Genomic DNA, 21,287 nt, shown 5'->3' on the forward strand with positions numbered 1-21,287 from the left:
ACGGCACAGGGACAGATGTTTTCCTCTCCCCTGACTATCAATCTGAAGAAGGATCTCAACCCGAAACTTCACCTAATTCATTCCTCCAGAGGTATCCTGCCTGACCCGCTAAGTTGCTCCAGCGTTTTGCGTCTTTCATCGATTAACACATGCGCATACCTCACTACTGCAATGTACTGTAAGAGAAAATGCATTCTCTTTAATCAAATAAAACAAAGCGCTAGAAGGTGGTCACGATGACGCAGCGGTAGAGTTGCTGCCTTACAGTGAATGCAGCACCAGGGACCCGGGTCCGATCTCATTACGGGTTCTGGCTGTACGGAGTTTGTACGTTCTCCCTGTGTCCTGCGTGGGTTTACTCCGAGATCTGTCAATGAACCTGGTATGCTACAATGCTAAGAACAATATTCTACACTGTGAGTAACCCCCCCCCCCCCCCCCCCCCACTCTATGTATTGCACTTGCGTTTGTCAATTATATTTGTATACCAGACTAAGTGGGACCCATTGGGTCCCATGTTCACATGGGAGGGCTGGTCCCCCAACGCAACATTCCACCTCTCCACCAATTCCAATGTTGATGGCCAGTGGGAGGGGGCCTTTCTGGAGCGCTAGTATGGGTGTTGTGGGCCAAAGGGACTGGTTTGCAGAGGGCTAGTTTGGACATTGTGGGCCGAATGGATTCTTGGGCTGGCAGCTCAGTCACTCAGGCCTGGTGGGCTGGCAGTTCAAGTCACTCAGGCTTGGTGGGCTGGCAGCTCGGAAACTGCCAGAAATTCTGCCCAAAACAGAGGACTCTGTGAGAGAAGGGGGAGAGGTGGAGAATCAATTTTAGACATTTTTCATCTATTTCTGCAGATCACAGCAATGAGGGAGGAAAGTGTATCCTGGCCTGGATCTCACAGGGAGCCAATGAAGGGAGGGAGAAAAATACTGGGGTGAGGGTTAATACTTGAGGGGGACTACTCACTGATGGGCCGAAGGGACTTCTCCTGGGCTAGTACAGGCCTGAAGGAACTGTTTAATAAAAACAATGTGAGTGAAATCTTAGTGAAAGGCACTTTTTCTGAACATTTCCTGGCAGGCACGGGCCTTTTGGGCAAAAGGGGTGGTTTCTCGGCTAACAGGGGCCTTGTGGGCCGATATGAGTGGTTTCAGACAGGCCAAACAACTCATCTCATTTGCATTTCATTTCCATTGCCATTTCAGTTTCAAGCTATTATCCAGCTATTATCAAACAACTGTACCGTCCTCTCACCAGTTCGAGTCTTTCTAGCACCTTTCCAGACATTCTAGCAACCTCATTGGAGAACTTGAACTATCTTTAATTGGAATATATGGGTCTTTAGAGAAACAGAAAATAGGTGCAGGAGTAGGCCATTCGGCCCTTCGAGCCTGCACCGCCATTCAATATGATCATGGCTGATCATCCAACTCAGTATCCTGTACCTGCCTTCTCTCCATACCCCTTTAGCCACAAGGGCCACATCTAACTCCCTCTTAAATATAGCCAATGAACTGGCCTCAACTACCTTCTGTAGCAGAGAATTCCAGAGATTCACCATTCTCTGTGTGAAAATTGTTTTTCTCATCTCGGTCCTAAAAGATTTCCCCCTTATCCTTAAACTGTGGCCCCTTGTTCTGGACTTCCCCAACATCGGGAACAATCGTCCTGCATCTAGCCTGTCCAACCCCTTAAGAATTTTTAACGTTTCTGTAAGATCCCCCTCAATCTTCTAATTTCTAGCGAGTACAAGCCGAGTCTATCCAGTCTTTCTTCATATGAAAGTCCTGACATCCCAGGAATCAGTCTGGTGAACCTTCTCTGTACTCCCTCTATGGCAAGAATGTCTTTCCTCAGATTAGGAGACCAAAACTGTATGCAATACTCCAGGTGTGGTCTCACCAAGACCCTGTACAACTGCAGTAGAACCTCCCTGCTTCTATACTCAATTTTGCAATAATTCTTGTAACCTTGATCATTGGACCTCTACACTGTGGACAACTTGATTGTAATCGTGAATAATCTTTTTGTTGTTCGAGTAGCACAAAACAAAAAGATTTTCACTCTACCCCAGTACACGTGACAACAACAAACTAAACTAAACTAAGATCCCGTCACTTGCATTTTACAGGGCTCATTATCAAATGCCATTCGAAGATCCTGTGAACGCCACAGCTTCCCCACAATCTACTCTGAAGAAGGGTCCAAACCGGAAATGTAGTCTGTCTGTTTCCTTCCACAGAATTTGCCAGGGCTGCTGGGTTCATCCAGCACTTTGTTTTTTTGCTTAAGATTGCTGCAAATGCAGTTCCCTCTGTGTACCCTGTGGGTTAAACCTTTAACCAACTCAAATACATTTGTCAGACCTGATTTGCCTTCATTAAAGCATGTTGCCATGGTCTGATTACTTACTGCTTTCTCAAATAATAATTATTTTTTTGATTATTTTGCCTATCATCTTGCTAACAATAGATCTTAAACGAAATGGCCCAGTGGTTGATGTAAGACATTCTGAAATTCATAAGAGTAAGTTAGTAACATGTTTAACCGAAGAGTTTACATACTAAGGAAGCATGTTGGGGAAAAATGTCAACATATAGAAGGTAAATTACACTGGGTGATACTGGGAAAGGCAATTATTGATTCAGAAAGTGTTTACATTGTAAAGCATAGCTGACCAGAGTAACGATAAATATAGGAGTTTGTAAACCAGGCTGAGGTTAATAAGACTCAACAGGAAATAACAGAAGGGCTTTAATTGTATCCATTGAGCAGAGATTAAAAATGACTCTGGGGAAAAACAAGGATGTAAGACTGCAAAGCGAAGTTGATCATCTATTATTTATCCCAAAAATGTAAAATGCGCATAGAACTATTGTGTCGCGAGTGTTTTGAAAATTTGCTAGCGATGTGAATCATTGAAACACTTTGGGTTGTGTCAGTGTATTGCACCACATCCTGAATATAACGACGTGTTTGAGAAACTCACCACCACTGTACGGGATATTTTTTGTGACTGCGCCGAACTGAGCTGTAATTATAGAGAGCAGTACAGCACAAGAATGGACCCTTCGGCCCACAATATTTGTGCATGAAAACATTTGAGTATCAGCTGAAGTAACCCACTCATCCATTCATCTCCCTACCTTGTAATCTTGCTCACTGAAATATCTCTCGTATGCTAGAACGAAGACGACATTCTCCAATGCATCTTGAATCGCCTCTTCCAGCCTCTGGCGATAATGATTTGTCAAATCGAGCAGCTGCCAATCATCCCACCATTCCAGGAGCTCCGTCATCGAAGACATTGGAGGAGCTGTGATGAATAAAAAATAATGGAATTATCAAGGGTTGTCTGTTTTCCTCCACCGGTAGCTGCACTTGGAGTGTCTCCACCCCACTCTGCTAAAAGGCAGACCACATGACGTAGATGAGGCGCTCCGATCAGCAGGTTGCTGTCAGGCCACGCGCCGCTGTCTACCAGCACATTGCACGGAGGGAGACCTCGATCCTCGGCTTGCCCTGACAATGGTCCCCAGGCTGTTGCTGTAACTTATTCCCTGCGGCATCTAAACAATGCGCTAACTCACAACAATTGTCCCTCCCACTGTTCAATCCCACGGGTGCATTCTCTTCTTGATTCTGGATGGACACAATGTAGACATCTTTTGACAGAATACACCGTTGCAACATTAAACTCGACTTATTCTTACATTTTAGCTTTATCTTTAGCATTCAGAGTTCAGAGGCACAGTATGCAAACAGGCCCTTCGGCCCAGCGAGTCCATGCCAATCATCAATCGATCACCCGCTCACACTAGTTTTATGTTATCTGGCGTTTTGCATATTAGGGACACATTTACAGAGGGCAATTGACGTTTATGCCAGCATGCCATAGGGATGTGGGAGGAAACACACGCCGTCATAAGAAAAACATGCAAACGCCACACAAACAGTGGCCGTGGTTAGAATTGAACCAGAGTCACCGGCACCGTGAGGCAGCGGTTCTACCAGCTGCATTACTGTGCTGACACTTATTATTGTCACATGTTCTAAAGAAAAGTGAAAATATTTTGTTTGTATGCTATCTAATCAAATCAGGTAAACTATCTATATTACTAAAACTCTGTTCTTGACCGATTTTGGCGATCTGTGCTGCGATTTCCGAGAGAACGCCACCACCTACGGCCGTCATTTTTGGCCACTTCGCTCAGAGCCCCCCTCCGCCGCATGTGTGCCGAGGAATTTTCCCGTCGATGAAATATGACAGAGATATTAATGTTTTTACAACATTCCCCATTCTCTCTGCTGCCCCCGCTGGCTGCACGGGAGGGAGGGACTATAAAACCCGGAAGTGTCCTGCTTCAATCACTTTCTTCCGGACCACGAAGTGAAAGGGTCACGGCTCTCTGAGCTGCAGCTCTACTCCAAGGTGAGTCCCCTCCATATGCTTTTTCAGCCAATTGATATGTATGTTGTTCACCATTCACCATGGTCTGAAGTTTCTTGGCATTTTGTTGGAAAGAGTTTGCAAATTTGTCTATCTATATTGTCTTTGAAATGTGTATTGAACATGAAATGCATTTGTAAATTTGTTTATCTATATTGTCTTTGAAATGTGTATTGAACATGAAATGCATTTGTAAATTTGTCTATCTATATTGTCTTTGAAATGTGTATTGAACATGAAATGCATTTGTAAATTTGTCTATCTATATTGTCTTTGAAATGTGTATTGAACATGAAATGCATTTGTAAATTTGTCTATCTATATTGTCTTTGAAATGTGTATTGAAAATAAAAAGCATTTGTTATTGTTATAAAGCGTTTGCAAATTTGTTTCTCTTGGGTTTTAAAATGGTTGCAACCGTTTTCAGGTAACTAAAGCATGATGTCTGTGTTGTCTTTGACATGTGCGTGAATATATGTGTGTGCGTGGATATATGTGTGCGTGGATATATATGAATGTGTGTGTCTATATGTGTGTGTGTGAATATATATATATGTGTGTGTGTGTGTGATTGAGTCCGTGTGTGCGTGTGTGTGTGTGTGTGTGAGTGAGTTAGTGAGTCCGTGTGTGTGTGTATGAGTCTGTGTGTGTGGGTCTTTATGTGAATGTGTGTGTCATTGAGTTTGTGTGTGCGTGAATGAGTCTGTGTGTGTAAATATGTGTATGAGAATGTGTGCGTGTGAATACGTGTGTATATCTGTGTGTGTGTGTGTGTGTGAGAATATGTGTGCGTGTGTGTGTGAATATGGGCATGTGTGTGTGTGTGTGAATATATGTGTGTGTACGTGTGCATGATTATATATGTGTGTGTGTGAATATGAGTGTGTGAGTGTGTGTGCGTGCATGTGAATATAAATGCGTGTGAAATAATATAGTATTTCGTAGTTCAGAGCTTATTTGTTATGTTTAATAGCGTGATGGCTGTCAGGTAGAAGCTGTTCCTCAATGTAGATGTTACTGTTTTCAGTTTACAAAAGTCGAACGTGACTCCAGAAGTCGGGCATCAGTCAATCCACAAGCTGTGAGTCAGTCCAAAGGCCATGAGTTAATCCCAAGGCAGTGAGTGAGTCCAGGTCATGAGTAAATCGCTCACTGCCCCCCCTCCTCCACTGACATCCCCCACCTCAAGACGCTGCTCTCTGCCATGCTATAGGACGCACCCCCTACTGAAGCCGTCCACATCCCCTGCATGAGGACACCCCACCCCCTTCTCATCAGTTCACGACAACCCCCGCCTGAAGCTGCCCTTGGCTGCACGACATTTACCGCCCATAGGGCAGCGTCTTGAGGAGGGGGATGAGTCTGTGTATGTGTGTGTAATTGAGTCTGTTTGAGTGTGTGAATGAGTGAGACCGTGTGTTTGTGTGTGTGTGTGTGAGTCTATGTGTGTGTGGGTCTTTGTGTGAATGTGTGTGTCATTGAGTTTGTGTGTGCGTGAATGAGTCTGTGTGTGTGTGTGAATATGTGCGTGTGTATATGTGTGTGTGTGTGAATATGTGTGTGTACGTGTGTGTGTGTCTGAGTGAATATGTGTGTGTGAGTGAATATGTGTGTGTATGAATATATGTGTGTGTGTGTGCATATGTGTGTGAGTGCATGTGAATATATATGCGTGTGTGAAATAATATAGTATTTCGTAGTTCAGAGCTTATTTGTTATGTTTAATAGCGTGATGGCTGTCAGGAAGAAGCTGTTCCTCAATGTAGATGTTACCGTTTTCAGTTTACAAAAGTCGGACATGACTCCAGAAGTCGGGCATCAGTCAGTCCACAAGCCGTGAGAGTCAGTCAGTCTAAAGGGCATGAGTTAATCCCAAGGCAGTGAGTGAGTCCACAGGTCATGAGTAAATCGCTCACTGCCCCTTCTCCTCCACTGACATCCCCCACCTCAATATTGGAATTGGTGGAGAGGTGGAATATTGTGTAGGGTGTCCAGCCCTCCCGTGTGATGCTGGGACCCAACGGGTCCCACTTAGTCTAGTATATTACTAAAAGTCTGATCTTGACCGCTTTTGGCTCACTGTGCTGTGATTTCCGAGAGAACGCCACCACCTACGGCCGTCATTTTTGGCCACCTCGCTCAGAGCCCCCTCCGCCTTCCTGGACCAGAGGGTTTTTCCCATCAATGAAAAATCAGAGAGATATTAATGTTTTTTTTTAATTTGCCATTCTCTCTGCTGCCCCTGCTGGAGGGAGGGACTATAAAACCAGGAAGTGGTGTGCCTCACTCAGTCTCTGCAAGATGGAGGAAGCCAGAGGGTCACGTCTCTCTGAGCTCTGAATTTGAAGTAAAAAATGCACTGCAGATGGTTGTTTGGGTTGATGTAAAAATGCACTGCAAATGGTTGTTTGGGTTGAAGTAAAATTGCACTGCAAATGGTTGTTTGGGTTGAAGTAAAAATGCACTGCAAATGGTTGTTTGGGTTGAAGTAAAAATGCGCTGCAAATGGTTGTTTGGGTTGAAGTGAAAAGCCACTGCAAAGGGTTGTTTGGGGGGATTTTGGGTTGAAGTGAAAAGGCACTGCAAAGGGTTGTTGGGGCGGGTTTTGGGTTGAAGTGAAAAGGTACTGCAAAGGGTTGTTTGGAGAGGGGGGGTTTGGGTTGAAGTGAAAAGGCACTGCAAAGGCTTGTTTGGGGGTTTTTTGGGTTGAAGTGAAAAGGCACTGCAAAGGGCTCTTTGGGCGGGTTTTGGGTTGAAGTGAAAAGGCACCGCAAAGTTAAGAAGGTTCAATGGTTGGGTATTAATGGTGGAGTAGCAAGATGGATTCAACAGTGGCTGAATGGGAGATGCCAGAGAGTAATGGTGGATGGTTGTTTGTCAGGTTGGAGGCCAGTGACGAGTGGGGTGCCACAGGGATCTGTGTTGGGTCCACTGTTGTTTGTCATGTACATCAATGATCTGGACGATGGTGTGGTAAATTGGATTAGTAAGTATGCAGATGATACTAAGATAGGTGGGGTTGCGGGTAATGAAGAAGAGTTTCAAAGTCTACAGAGAGGTTTATGCCAGTTGGAAGAGTGGGCTGAAAGATGGCAGATGGAGTTTAATGCTGATAAGTGTGAGGTGCTACATCTTGGCAGGACAAATCAAAATAGGACGTACATGGTAAATGGTAGGGAATTGAAGAATGTAGGTGAACAGAGGGATCTGGGAATAACTGTGCACAGTTCCATGAAAGTGGAATCTCATGTAGATAGGGTGGTAAAGAAAGCTTTTGGTGTGCTGGCCTTTATAAATCAGAGCATTGAGTATAGAAGTTGGGATGTAATGTTAAAATTGTACAAGGCATTGGTGAGGCCAATTCTGGAGTATGGTGTACAATTTTGGTCGCCTAATTATAGGAAGGATGTCAACAAAATAGAGAGAGTACAGAGGAGATTTACTAGAATGTTGCCTGGGTTTCAGCAACTAAGTTACAGAGAAAGGTTGAACAAGTTAGGGCTTTATTCTTTGGAGCGCAGAAGGTTAAGGGGGGACTTGATAGAGGTTTTTAAAATGATGAGAGGGATAGACCGAGTTGACGTGGAAAAGCTTTTCCCACTGAGAGTAGGGAAGATTCAAACAAGGGGACATGACTTGAGAATTAAGGGACTGAAGTTTAGGGGTAACATGAGGGGGAACTTCTTTACTCAGAGAGTGGTAGCTGTGTGGAATGAGCTTCCAGTGAAGGTGGTGGAGGCAGGTTCGTTTTTATCATTTAAAAATAAATTGGATAGTTATATGGATGGGAAAGGAATGGAGGGTTATGGTCTGAGCGCAGGTATATGGGACTAGGGGAGATTATGTGTTCGGCACGGACTAGAGGGGTCGAGATGGCCTGTTTCCGTGCTGTAATTGTTATATGGTTATTATATGGTTAAAGGGTTGTTTGTCTGAACTTGACAACTTCAGGGGGAGGCAGCATGCAGCGTCACACACACTAACTACCCCCCCCCCCCCGCTAATTACCCCCTTAATATTATATTAATATTATTAATTTGCTCCTTTTACCCCATAACCACCCTATCTACTGACGCATAGCCCCCAACGCAGTCACATCTAGAGAGGGAGGGGGGGGCGGGGTTAGAGAGTGAGGGCAGAGAGAGAAGGGGCAGAGAGAGAGACAGAGACACAGAGAGGGGCAAGAGGGATGGGGGGTGGAGGGGAGGGAGGGTGGGTGAGGGGGGAAAGGTGGGGGAGGAGGGGAGGAGAGAGGGTGAGAGTGAGGGGGAGAGAGAGGGGGTGCTGAGAGGGGGGTGAGGTGGGGAGCGGGGAGGGAGGGGGAGGGTGGAGGAAAGAGGGTAGGGGGTGTGGAGGGGAGGGGGTTAGGGAGGGATGGAGGGTGGGGGAGGGGATGGAGGGGAGAGGAGAGGGAGGGGAGGGGAGAGAGGAGGAGAGGAGGGGAGTGAGAGGGTGTGCTGAGAGGGGGGGAGGTGAGGGGAGGGGAGAGGCGGGGAGCAGGGAGGGGGAGGGAGGGTGGAGGGAAGGAGGTAGGGGTGTGTGGAGGGGAGGGGGCAGTTTAGGGGAGGGTTGGTGGGGGAGGGGATGGAGGGGAGAAAAAGAGGGGAGAGAGAGAGGGGGGGGGGAGGGGAGAGGAGAGGAGAGGGATGCGGAGAGGGAGAGGAGAGGTGGGGGGGGGGAGAGGAAAGAGGAGGGGGGGAGAGAGAGAGAGAGAAAGGGAGAGAGACAGGGGGGGAGAGAGAGAGAGAGAAAGAGAGAGGGATAGGGAGAGAGAGAGGTGGGGAGAGAGGAGGGGAGAGAGAGAGAGGGTGCCTTTTTACTTCAACCCAAACAACCATTTGCAGGCAGTGCTTTTTTCCCTCAAACTAACCATATTTTCATTTTCAAACCACACTATGGGTACTCACAGCTGTGGAGACATTTGTTCAGTGTTATTCAGAGCTCTGATTGAGGCACACCACTTGCAGAGACTGATTGCGGCACACCACTTGCAGAGACTGATTGAGGCACTCCACTTCCTGGTTTTATAGTCCCCCCCCTCTCTCCAGCAGGGGCAGCAGAGAGAATGGGGAATTCTGTAAAAACATTAATATCTCTGTCATTTTTCATCGACGGGAAAAATCCTCGGCACACATGTGGCGGAGGGGGGCTCTGAGCGAGGTGGCCAAAAATGACGGCCGTAGGTGGCGACGTTCTCTCGGAAATCGCAACACAGAAGGCCAAAAGCGGTCAAGAACAGAGATTTCGTAATATATAGGTAAAACGCTACCACTTACGGCTGTGATTTTTGCCCATCTTACTCAGTCCCCCTCCGCTGATCAGGTGCAGAGGATCTTCCCATCAATGAAAAATAAAAGTGTTATGTGTTTAAAAAATGCTGAGAATCTCTCTCCTGTCAATCACGCCAGGAAGGCCACACCTTTTCTGGTGGAAGGGGAGGAATTATAAAATACGAAAGTGTGGGTGTGGCTTAGTCTCTGCATGGTGGGGGAGGGAGAGGTCACAACTCTGTCTGAGTTGTGAATCAACTGAACACACTGAATGTCTAATGAACTGTGAGTGTGGTGTTTTGTGTGGTTTTATGGTGGTTTCACCTTGCTTGAAATGGTATGAAACTGCCAGGTGTGGTGGTTGGGACATATACGATAGTGGTATTTAAGTTTTTTGATACGCAGATAATGGTGAAATATGGATTGTGTGACGGCAGTGGAGATGAGTTTCATTTGGCATCGGTCCGCATGGACATTGTGGACCGAAAAGACCTTTCCTGTGCTGTAGATAACTGTGCTCTATCTACCTTTTTTGATATACGTACAAAATGGCCACGTATTATTTTCCATTTGGCTTTGTTACTTCAAACACGTCTTGCATCCTGGAATTGTAATGATAGATGCAAGACGATATAATGCAATTGTATTTAAATGGTTTGTTTTCATCTTTCTTTCTAATGTAGATGTTTTCAGATTATTTCTCTCTCGCTATGTGGCAGAATCACAGTCACACCGCACAGATGTTTCGTCCAGACGTGTCGACCAACCTGCCCTATCTGAGCAAGCCCTGTTTGCCATTATCACTTCAAACATTTCTTGCCCATGTACCTGCCCAAATGTCACTAAAATCATGTTATTGTACGCACCTCAACTGGCAACACATTCCATATTTCCAGCTCCCTCTGTGCTCAAAGTCTTTTTTTAAAGGGGAATGGAACCAAGAACTAGATGGCAGATTTAAAATGAGAGCGGAAGAACTTTGCAGAATCCAAATGGCATCTCCCTGTCAAGGCTGGTGGTGGATGCTGGTGAGAGAATGGCATTGAAGGGCTTTAAGATAGGGCCAAGGATATACAGGGAATATTGATTTCTAAGATTTGAAAGTATTCAGTTTATCGACTCCACGGAGACGATCGATCACCCATTCACACTAGTTCTACATTATGCTGCAAACTTCACGTGAGCAGATTAGTTTAATCTGGCATCATGTTGGGCACAGACAGCGCCGGCCGAAGGGTCTGTTCTTGTACTGCAGTGTACTAGTTTAGATAGAATTCTCCAACCTCTTTCAATACTTCCTAGTATTTCCCCTTCTCTCCTTATTCCTATACATAACCTATTCACCATCCGCAAATTTCCCCAACCATTCCACCCAAATCTCTCCACTAGCTTTACATTTCACGTCATTCAAACCAGGCCCGTACGAAGCTTTTCAAAAAGGGGGGTGGCATGACAGGATTACAAACAACTTAAGGTGAAATAATGTGCGCACTGCGCACATCACGAACGCGAAGCGTGAAGTCCCTCGATGCCAAGGTCCAGGGCCCGCTTAAGGGTCCTGGAAGCTCAGGGGTTTTAGGTGCTCCCTAATGCATTCTGAGCCTTATTTTGGAGCATTTATGCACCAAATTTATGACCAATATTTCAGAAATTAACAGGAACCTGAGAGGTAGCTTTTTCACACATAGGGTGCTGGGTGTATGTAACGAGCTGCCAGATGAAGTAGGGACTATCCTAATGTTTAAGAAACATTTGGACACGTACATGGATAGGACAGATTTAGATGGGCCAAACGCGTGTGAGTGGGACTAGTTTAGATGGGACATGTCGGTCGGTGTGGGCAAGTTGGGCTGAAGGGCCTGTTTCCACACTGCATCATTCTATGACTAAATAGTGAAGAAGAAAAATGAATGTAGATAACTAGAGCAGATTTGAAAGAGGAGTGAAATGTAAAGGCGGAGAAAGGTTTATGGGTGGAAAGGAACATGGGAAAGGAGGGGGGAGAGGGGGCTTGGGCAGATGGATGAAGGGAAAATAGTCACAAAGTGCTGGAGTAACTCAGTGGGTCAGGCAGCATCTGCAGAGAATATGAATAGGCGACGTTTCACAGAGTGCTGGAGTTACTCAGCGAGTCAGGCAGCATCTGTGGAGAACATGGATAGGTGACATGTCACAGAGTGCTGAAGTAACTCAGAGGGGCAGGCAGCATCTCTGGATAACATGGATAGGTGACATGTCACAGAGTGTTGGAGTAACTCAGTGGGTCAGGCAGCATCTCTGGAGAAAAGGTATAGATTATATTTCGGGTCAAGACCGTTCTTCAGTAATATTCATGATGTGACGTGCATAGACATTCCTGAATGTTACCCAAACCATCGTGATCTACATTGTTACGATGCTTGCCCTCTCCTATAACGTCTCTGCTGCCTTGGGTGATGCAGGACAGGACACAAGCTTTGGGACACGCTGTGAAGCTGTTGTTGTCTGTCCCAGCCTGGTAAAATCCTGGATGGAGTGGATGTGGAGAGGATGTTTCCACTAGTGGGAGAGTCTAGGACCAGTGACCACAGCCTCAGAATTAAAAGACATTCCTTTAGGAAGGAGATGAGCAGGAATTTCTTAAGTCAGAGGGTGGTGAACTGTGGAATTCATTGCCACAGACAGCTGTGGAGGTCAAGTCAATGGACATTTTTCAGGAGATTGATAGATTCTTGATTGATACGGGTGTCAGAGGCAATGGGGAGAAGGCAGGAGAATGGGTTTGAGAGGGAAAGATAGTCATAGAGTGATAGTGTGGAAACAGGCCCTTCGGCCCAGCATGTCCCATCTGCACTAGTCCCACCTGCCCACGTTTGATCCATATCCCTCCGAACCTGTCCTATCCATGTACCTGTCTAACTGTTTCTTAAATGTTGCGATAGTCCCTGCCTCAACTACCTCCTCTGGCAGCTTGTTCCCAACACCTACCACCCTTTGTGTGAAAAACATACCCCACAGATTCCTATTAAATCTTTTACCCTTCACCTTAATCTTATGTCCTCTGCTCCTCGATTCACTTACTCTGGGCAAAAGACTCAACCATATCTATTCAAATCATGATTTTATACACCTCTATTAGATCATCCCTCATCCTCCCAGCCTCCTCAACCTCTCCCTATAGCTCTGGCTCTCTAGTCCTGGCAACATCCTCATAAATCTTCACTGTACCCTTTCCAGTTTAATGACATATTTCCTATAACATAGTGCCCAGAACGGAACACAATACTCTGAATGTGGCCTCACCAACTTCTTATGCAACTGCAACATTGGTGTGGCGACAGTAGAGGAGAGGGGAGAGTACGCATCTTGCGGTGCTCCTATGCTGAGCGTTTGCGGGTCCGAGATATGCTTTCCCGCCTCACATGCTGCTTCCTGTCTGTCAGAAAGCTGGTGATCCACCGACAGAGGGGTTCAGGCACAGTCAACTCAGAAGGTTTGGAGCGTAGTAGCTCTGGCACAATGGTGTTGAATGCAGAGCTAAAATCAATAAAACAAAATCCTCGTATTGGTTCCCTGGTGGTCTAGGTGCTGGAGGATAAAGTGCAGGCCCAGATTGACTGCATCATCCACATTGGCCCAATATGCAAAATGCAGAGGGATTGGTCCAGCAGAGGGATTGTAATATTTTTCAGCTTGGCCAGCACAAGCCTTTCAACGGTCTTCATGACTACAGAGGTCAGTGCGACAAGCCTGTAGTCGATAAGACCAATAATCCTTACCTTTTTGGATACAGGGACAATAGTGGAGACTTTGAAGCAGGCAGAGACTGATTAAAAATGAGTAATTGGGTGTGAAGTGGTGATTGGAGTGGGGTGGGTGTAGAAGGGCCCAGTCTTTGCAGACTGAGGTCAGGCTGTGAGTGGGTGTGAAGTGTTGCTTGGGGTGGGAAATGTCCACTCTTTTCATACTGGAGTCTTGTCTTAAGTAGGTGTGAAGTGGTGAATGGGAAGGAGAGGGTGCAGGGTCCATTCTTTGCAGACTGGGGTCTGGCTGTGTTTGTTGCGGAGGTGGTACCAGGGTTACGTTTCTGATTTTCAAAGCTGCAGTAAATCTCATTCAGGTCATTCGTCAGCTGATGATTGTCCAAAGAGCGGGGGGCTTTCCTCTTATAGCTGGTGATTTCTTGCATGCCCTTCCAAACTGAAGAAGAGCCATTAGCTGAGGACTTGCTCCTCAACTTCTCAGAGTATCTTTCCTTGGCAGCTCTGATTCCTCTTCTCAGCTCTTTATTGATTAGGCTATCTTTTAACTCTTAGGCTATCGGTTTGACGCATATTTGCCCCCAACCCCCCCCCCCTCCCCCCGATCCCAAAATTGAAATGTTACATCTGTATATAATGATCCCATTAAAATGTGTATTTATGTCACAAACTATGGAATTCATATTTTTCAGTATTGTTATCAAGGAAAAGAAAGCAGTTCCAATTGTTTGATATTATTTGATATTGTTTAACATTATTCATATGGAGAAAATATAATAGCTCTAAAACCTACCTTAATTTTGCAATCTCACTAAAGATAATCCCCCTTTCCCTCTCCCCTCCCCCATCTCTCTCTCTCTCCTCTCCCGTCCCTTCCCCTCTCTCTCTCCCCCTCCCCCCTCTCACATCCCCCCTCTTTCTTGCGCGGGTGGGGGGGCGAAGATGAAGGTGGTGCGGGCCCAGCTGGAGGGGGGGTGAAGGTGGCGTGGGGCCAGCGGGGGTAGCGTGGACTCAGCGGGGGTGGTGTGGGCCCAGCAGGGGTCAGCGAGGGTGGCGTGTGCCCAGCGGGGGTGGTGTGGGCCCAGCAGGGGTGGCGTGGGGCCAGCGAGGGTGGCGTGGATCCAGCAGAGGTCAGTGGGGGTGGCGTGGACCCAGCGTGAGTGGTATGGGCCCAGCGGGGGTCATCGAGGGTGGCGTGGACCCAGCGGGGGTGGCGTGGACCCAGCCGAGGTCAGCGGGGGTGGCATGGGCCCAGCTGGGGTGGTGTGAGAGTAAGATGGTTTGGGCCCCGACGGGAGAACAGAGAACTGGCCGTTTCCAAAGTGGAAACGTTGATTTTTTTCCCCCCGATTTTTTTGTTTTTCCGTTTTATTTTATTTAATTTTTTTGTGATTTTTTTTTAGGGGGGGGGGGGAGAAAGGGGGGTGGGGTTGCACCTAACGCACCCCCCCCCCCCTTCGGACGGCCATGCAAACATTGTGTCGCATTAGAAGACCTTTGACTCGTTTTCTCTTTAGTCTCATTTCAGTCCTAGTTTCATCTCCAACCATCTGACAATCAACCACCTCCATTGACCCTCACCACCATTGAACTTTCCCGTGCTGGTCGCCCACCACTTTTCCTGCGTTCTCTCCCCAACAACAATCAACCCTTTCGGGTTCAGGTCTCTTATAACCTTCCTAATTCCTTGGTTCTCTCTCATTTCCTCATTAAACCTCAAATGACTCGCTGGGAGTAGCTTCCCATCCCTGACAAACGTTCTCTTATTTTCCCTCATCAGACCTATAAAATACTTTGTTCACCAATGCTCACAAAACTTAACTTCTTTGCTTCTTCAGCTAACTGTCACTGAGTCTGAACATGTCTCTCGCTTTTGAAAACCTCTAATCATCACATGTTCGTTCCCCTCTAGTAGCTGCTCCCAGGCAGTCTTTATACCCATCAAATGACCCTAATGCAGACAGACCTTCCCAATCATTCCTGTACTCTCTCCGGCTCAGGTCTCTCGCCCTTCTGTTGATCCCCTATTCCCTCTCCCCGTGTGTGCTGCAGGTCAGGCAATCTGATCCAGTCACATTGTTGGGGCATTTATATCTGGCGTAGTCTAACACTTTCGGCTGAAGACACCACACATGCTGTCAACCGTGTAGGAAAGAACTGCAGATGCTGGTTTAAATCGCAGATAGACACAAAATGCTGGATTAACTTAACCGGAGTCACTCCCCAAGATCAGACCCGTCCACTGGGGACCGGCAGAAACCTACTCATCGAATGGAATCTGCTGTTGTAGGGGGGGGGGCACTCTCCCCGGCCTCCCGCCCCAGCCAGCGAGGTCCCACTCCACGGTCCTCTGCCGCAACACCGCCCCGGGCAGCGAGGTCCCTATCCTCGCCGGCCCAGCACGGTCTCTTTCCCCCCTCCCCTGCCCTGGATGATGCGGTCCCTCGACCCGACAGCAGGGTCACTATCCCCGCCCCGACAACAGGGTCTCTACCCTGCTCTCACGCCCTGGACAGTGGGGTCCTTCACTCCACCCCCGCCCCTCAGACAGTGTCTGTGGAATTATCTGCCTCAGAGGGCAGTGGAGGCAGGTTCTCTGGAAGCTAGATAGGGCTCTTAAAAATAGCGGAGTCAGGGGATATGGGGAGAAGGCAGGAACGGGGTACTCATTGAAGATGAGCACAATGATCACATTGAATGGCCGAATGGCCTACTCTGCACCTATTAACCATTGATATTATCACACATCACCGTCCTCCTGCTCCTGCGGACTTCCGCCGCTGGAAGTATAGGATCTTGGTGTGTGTGCTTTATCATCATTCCTTACAATGCCATGTACGACAGTGATCGCAACTTCTACTGAAGTGTGGATGGCCGTTGGCTCGCTCGGAGCTCATCGGCCCTTTGACAGGTCTTGTTTTTGGTCCTGCTGGGGGTCTACAGCCCCCTCCTCACTTGGCAAACCAGGTGGAGGAGACGGTTTAGTCGCCGACTATCCAACCATGGAGCAGGTAGCACGGGATTACATGGTACCCGTGGCGGGGGAACTCCTCCCAACCTGACAATATGCTGATATAGAAAGTGCAATGGCCACAATAAGGTAGATTGGGAAATCGGGATTACCTCCTCAGCATACAAGGTGCATATTTAATAGCCTGATCACACTATGTTAGGTAATCTTGTCATACATGCTTTACAGCTTTTGAGGTTTCGATGGGAGGAGACGGAACGACGTGGGTGTGAGAGGTCCTCCATCAACAAAATAGAGAGAGTACAGAGGAGATTTACTAGAATGTTGCCTGGGTTTCAGCAACTAAGTTACAGAGAAAGGTTGAACAAGTTAGGGCTTTATTCTTTGGAGCGCAGAAGGTTAAGGGGGGACTTGATAGAGGTTTTTTAAATGATGAGAGGGATAGACAGAGTTGACTTAGAAAAGCTTTTCCCACTGAGAGTAGGGAAGATTCAAACAAGGGGACATGACTTGAGAATTAAGGGACTGAAGTTCAGGGGTAACATGAGGGGGGACTTCTTTACTCAGAGAGTGGTAGCTGTGTGGAATGAGCTTCCAGTGAAGGTGGTGGAGGCAGGTTCGTTTTTATCATTTAAAAATAAATTGGATAGTTATATGGATGGGAAAGGAATGGAGGGTTATGGTCTGAGCGCAGGTATATGGGACTAGGGGAGATTATGTGTTCGGCACGGACTAGAAGGGTCGAGATGGCCTGTTTCCGTGCTGTAATTGTTATATGGTTATTACGTTGGCTGCTTTTCCAAAGCAGCGTGCATCATAGGTGGAGTCAATTGGGAGAGGTGTGAAGATTGATTTGGGTGACAGGGTCATGAACAACTGTCATTTCTTATGGATCGTAGCAGAGTATTTGCCACACTCAAGTTGTGATGCATTCCACTAGGACACTGTCTATAGTGCATCAGGATAAGTTAGGTAAAGTCATTGGAGGCATGCCCAACTTCCTTAGTCTTCTGGCAGTGTATGCTTTGACAACCAGATAGATGAACATATTATCTGGCTGCTTTCACATTATTGTTTGGCATCTTGTGCGATTGTTTGCCATGTTTCACACAGCATTAAAAAAAAAAAAATCACAAAATGCATTCAATAATGAAAATGCAGGAAACTTCGTTCATCCGGCAGCATCTGGTCAGATACGGTGGAAGACCAAAGGTCAGAATTGGGACTGTCCACAGATGCTATCTGACCTGCTGAGTATATCCAGAATTGTATGTTTGTATTTCAGATTTCAAACATCTACAGCTGTATATGAATTAACAATATTAACTCACTGCAGCAGATGTCCTGCTATAACAAAAAAACTATTTTTAAAGATATGTTCCACCCACATTACCTGTTATTACAATCTTTTACCTCTATATTCAGCTGCTTGCAAAACCTATTACATACAGCATCTCCCCAAGGTTTCAGAATGCCCCACTGTAACATACTCCAACCCCTGATTTTGAAAGACAAGCTTGAGAAGATGGGGGTGGATTCCACCTTTATCTCCTGGATATACAACTACCCGATGGGTCAACCACAGTTTGTTAAGCCGGGGGACTGTGTTTCCGGGACAGTGGTGTGTAATGTTTGAGCCCCACAGGGAATGGTTTTCTCTTCACCCTGTATACTGCAGACTTGAAATATAAGTCTGACACATGCCACATACAGAAATATTCAGATGACACAGCGATTGTGGCATGTGTAAGGAACGGACATGAGGAGGAATACAGGGACTTGACCAGTGCTTTCTGTGTCTGCAGTAAAGAGAACTGTCTCATCCTGAATACTATCAAGTCCAAAGAGATGGTTGTTAACTTTGGCAGGTCCAAGCTCCCCCTTCAACCGGTTAACACTGCAGGGGCTGACATTGAGGTGGTGCAGACATATAAATATCTGGGAGTGCACCTTGATAACAAACTGGACTGGTCTGTCAACACCGATGTCCTCCACTAAAAAGGACAGAGCAGTCTCTTTTTCGTCAGAAGGCTCAGATCCTTCAATGCGTGCAATGACTTGCTGTGCCTATTTTACTATGCTGTGGTTGCAAGTGTCATTTTCTACGCTGTTGTCTGCTGGGGCAACAACATCAGTGTTAAAAACAGCAAGAAGGTAAAACTGGTCAAACTGGTAAAAAGAGCTAGCACCGTGCTGGGGGGGGGGGGGGGGGGGGGAAGGGTGGACTCTGTGGTGGATGTGCTCGTGAGGTGTATGAGGAGCAAGTTGCAGGCCATTCTCGACAACTCCGGGCACCCCTTCCATGAAATTCTGGAGGGTCAAAAGAGCACACGGCTCCTCTCTCTGCGCTGTAGCACGGAGCGGTTCAGGAGCTCCTTCACCCCTGCAGCCATTAGATTTTATAATACTGACCGCTAGGCTGCATGGGAATGCTTTGCATGTTTAATAGTTAATTATTGGGTCTTTTTAAGTATTTATTGCTTTCAGGTATTGTCCATATTGTATTTTATGTATTTTTTGTCTGCTTTCGTTCTGAATATGTGGGTTTGTTGGTTGTTGGCTCTTGGACATCAGAATTTCCCTGAGGGGATCAATGAAGCATTTATTATTAACATTACTTCAAAAATGACAATCATTGTAACTATAAAGAAAGATTTGTGTGGCTATTTTTAAATCATGATTGAAGGATGTGCACAAAATTGCAAGATCTCCATGTAGAATATTTCCTGGAACAGAAGCATCAAACACCAGCAACATAGAGGAGATGGGAAAAACACCCCATTGAAAACACAAACGAATGGTATACCTCTGTAACTCAAGAACCAAATAACAAGCGCATGGATAGACCACCTGGCACCTCGTGTCTGCCCTGTATTCCAAATGCCTTTAAGCTTATCTACCCAAAGACCCAATTCATCATCTGTGCCAAATCCTTGAAGCTTTCAAATCCCCTGATCACCATATCATTATTCCAGAACAAGCAAGGTCAATGCACAACATCCACGCCTCATCTGACTGGAGGCGTCAACTCACAGAGAAAGGGAGGAAACACCCTTGAATGGGGAATTACCGCCACACTCTGCTGGCACTCTTCCAAACACAACCCTGCCACCCAGGATGAAAGCTTCCACACCACCATGATACTCACTAGCTGGAAGTGGAAATAAACCATTTCATGGGCCAACTGCAAATATCCCAACTCTACTGGAAACTGTAGGCCCCACTGTCCCTATGGCACATCCCTGGGGTTTCCATTCCAGAATAGGATTATATCCCAGGCCTGGACTCCAGGGTCTCCATGATGTCAGGCACCTGTCTGCAGTACCACCACCAGTCCCACTTCACAGGAGAATCATCCGTCTCATCTCTACAGGACGCTGCCCAAACCCGTCCAAAGGTTCGTTCGTACGTTACCGGGAGAGAGCTGGAGACGTCAGGTGCGAGGAGTGGCCCAGTAGGAGGGGGAACTGGGTTCATGCCTATAACCCTTCAAAGTAGGTGGAGGTGCCCCATGGGACACAAAGATGGGTGAGGAGAGGGAGGTCTGTTCACAGGAGCTGCACCAGGAGATCGAGTTCGCGGGCGGATCGGATTTGGTCTTTGAAAATGGCAATGCCTGCATGTGTAATATGTGCTTTAAGAATTTCACTGTGCAGTTACATATTGAACTACTGAACTGTTGAACAAACATCAGTTCCTCTCAGCACTCAGCTCTCCAACTGATTCATCCTCAACAAACAGGGAATAATTCTTTGCTATCTTGCAGACATTCTCTATTATCATAGCTGAAAGATACAATTCTCTATTAAATGGTACTACTTCTGGTCCTGAACTATCCCAGCTGTGGACAGAATATTTCAATTATCAGCAGACTGGAGTGATTTAAGTCGTCTTCCTTGAAACTGGGGCGGACAGGCAGTGATCCAGAAGTACAGAATACTATGAGAAAAATAGGGTCAATGGCAGAAATAGTTTTCTCCACAGTAGAGATGGCTAACACCAGGGGACATCGATTTAATGCAGGGACCTTGAGATTTAGAAGATGATCTTTCAGGAAGAATCTTTCAGCAGTGATGGCTGCAGTCTGGGACACGCTGCCTGAGGTGGTGTTGGAGACAGGTACTCTGTCACAACATTGTAGGAGGTCCTTTCAAACTGTACATTGATAGTAGGCGACAGACCAGGTGCTCAGAAATGGGATTAGTGTGGAGAAATTGACAGGTGGTCTACGGGTCAAAGGCTCATTTCTGTGCAGAATCTGATTCTGACCTCTGATATGCTGACTTAACTTTTGCAGCAACTCAGATCATTTGTTTCCAAAAAGTGAACTGATTTATCAGACAATTCCTGCATTCGCCCACCTGTGACGGTGCTGTCCCTGTAGATGTCAACTCTGGGCTCAGCCCCTTCCCTATTCCCACTTCCGTGTAAGCCTAATTTCTTGCATCAGTTGCACACGCACTGTCAGGGTAACATATATATGCCACAGAAGGCTCACAAACCTTTTTGTTCCTTTGATGTAGAGGCCACTGAATCACCTCCCCAGTCACCACCTTCAGCCATGATGTCGACAGGTGATCACAAACTCTGTAGCTCTGGAATAAACAATATTAATAGAGCCATCAGGTGACAATTGAATGTGAAGGACATTGCCTTGTGAACCAACAAACAGCATTACAGTGCAACGGAGATGTGGAAAACACCCCATCCAAACAAGATGGTATCCCCTGTAAATTAACAAACAATAAAAGCAGGAGTAGACCACCTAGCTCTTCATGTCTTCCCAGTCATCCATAACACTTTGTCTGATCTATCTAAGGCAGCAATTCATCATTTGTGCCAGATCCCTGAAA

At 46.5% G+C, this 21,287-nt stretch overlaps 1 protein-coding gene across 1 annotated transcript in view; it reads right to left on the minus strand.

Moving 5' to 3' along the window:
* LOC116969171 (protein NLRC3-like) overlaps positions 1 to 20,983 on the minus strand; it is a 29,287-nt gene extending 8,304 nt beyond the window's left edge. The window contains exons 1-2 of the mRNA XM_033016089.1: positions 20,937 to 20,983; positions 3,150 to 3,319 (exon numbers count right to left, since the gene is read on the minus strand). Of these exons, the coding sequence (XP_032871980.1) occupies positions 3,150 to 3,311 (162 nt within the window). The 5' untranslated portion in view covers positions 3,312 to 3,319; positions 20,937 to 20,983. The remainder of the gene's footprint in view (positions 1 to 3,149; positions 3,320 to 20,936) is intronic.
* Positions 20,984 to 21,287: the final 304 nt, after the last annotated feature.

This window comes from Amblyraja radiata, unplaced genomic scaffold (genome assembly GCF_010909765.2).
Source record: "Amblyraja radiata isolate CabotCenter1 unplaced genomic scaffold, sAmbRad1.1.pri S117, whole genome shotgun sequence".
Lineage (NCBI taxonomy): Eukaryota > Metazoa > Chordata > Chondrichthyes > Rajiformes > Rajidae > Amblyraja > Amblyraja radiata.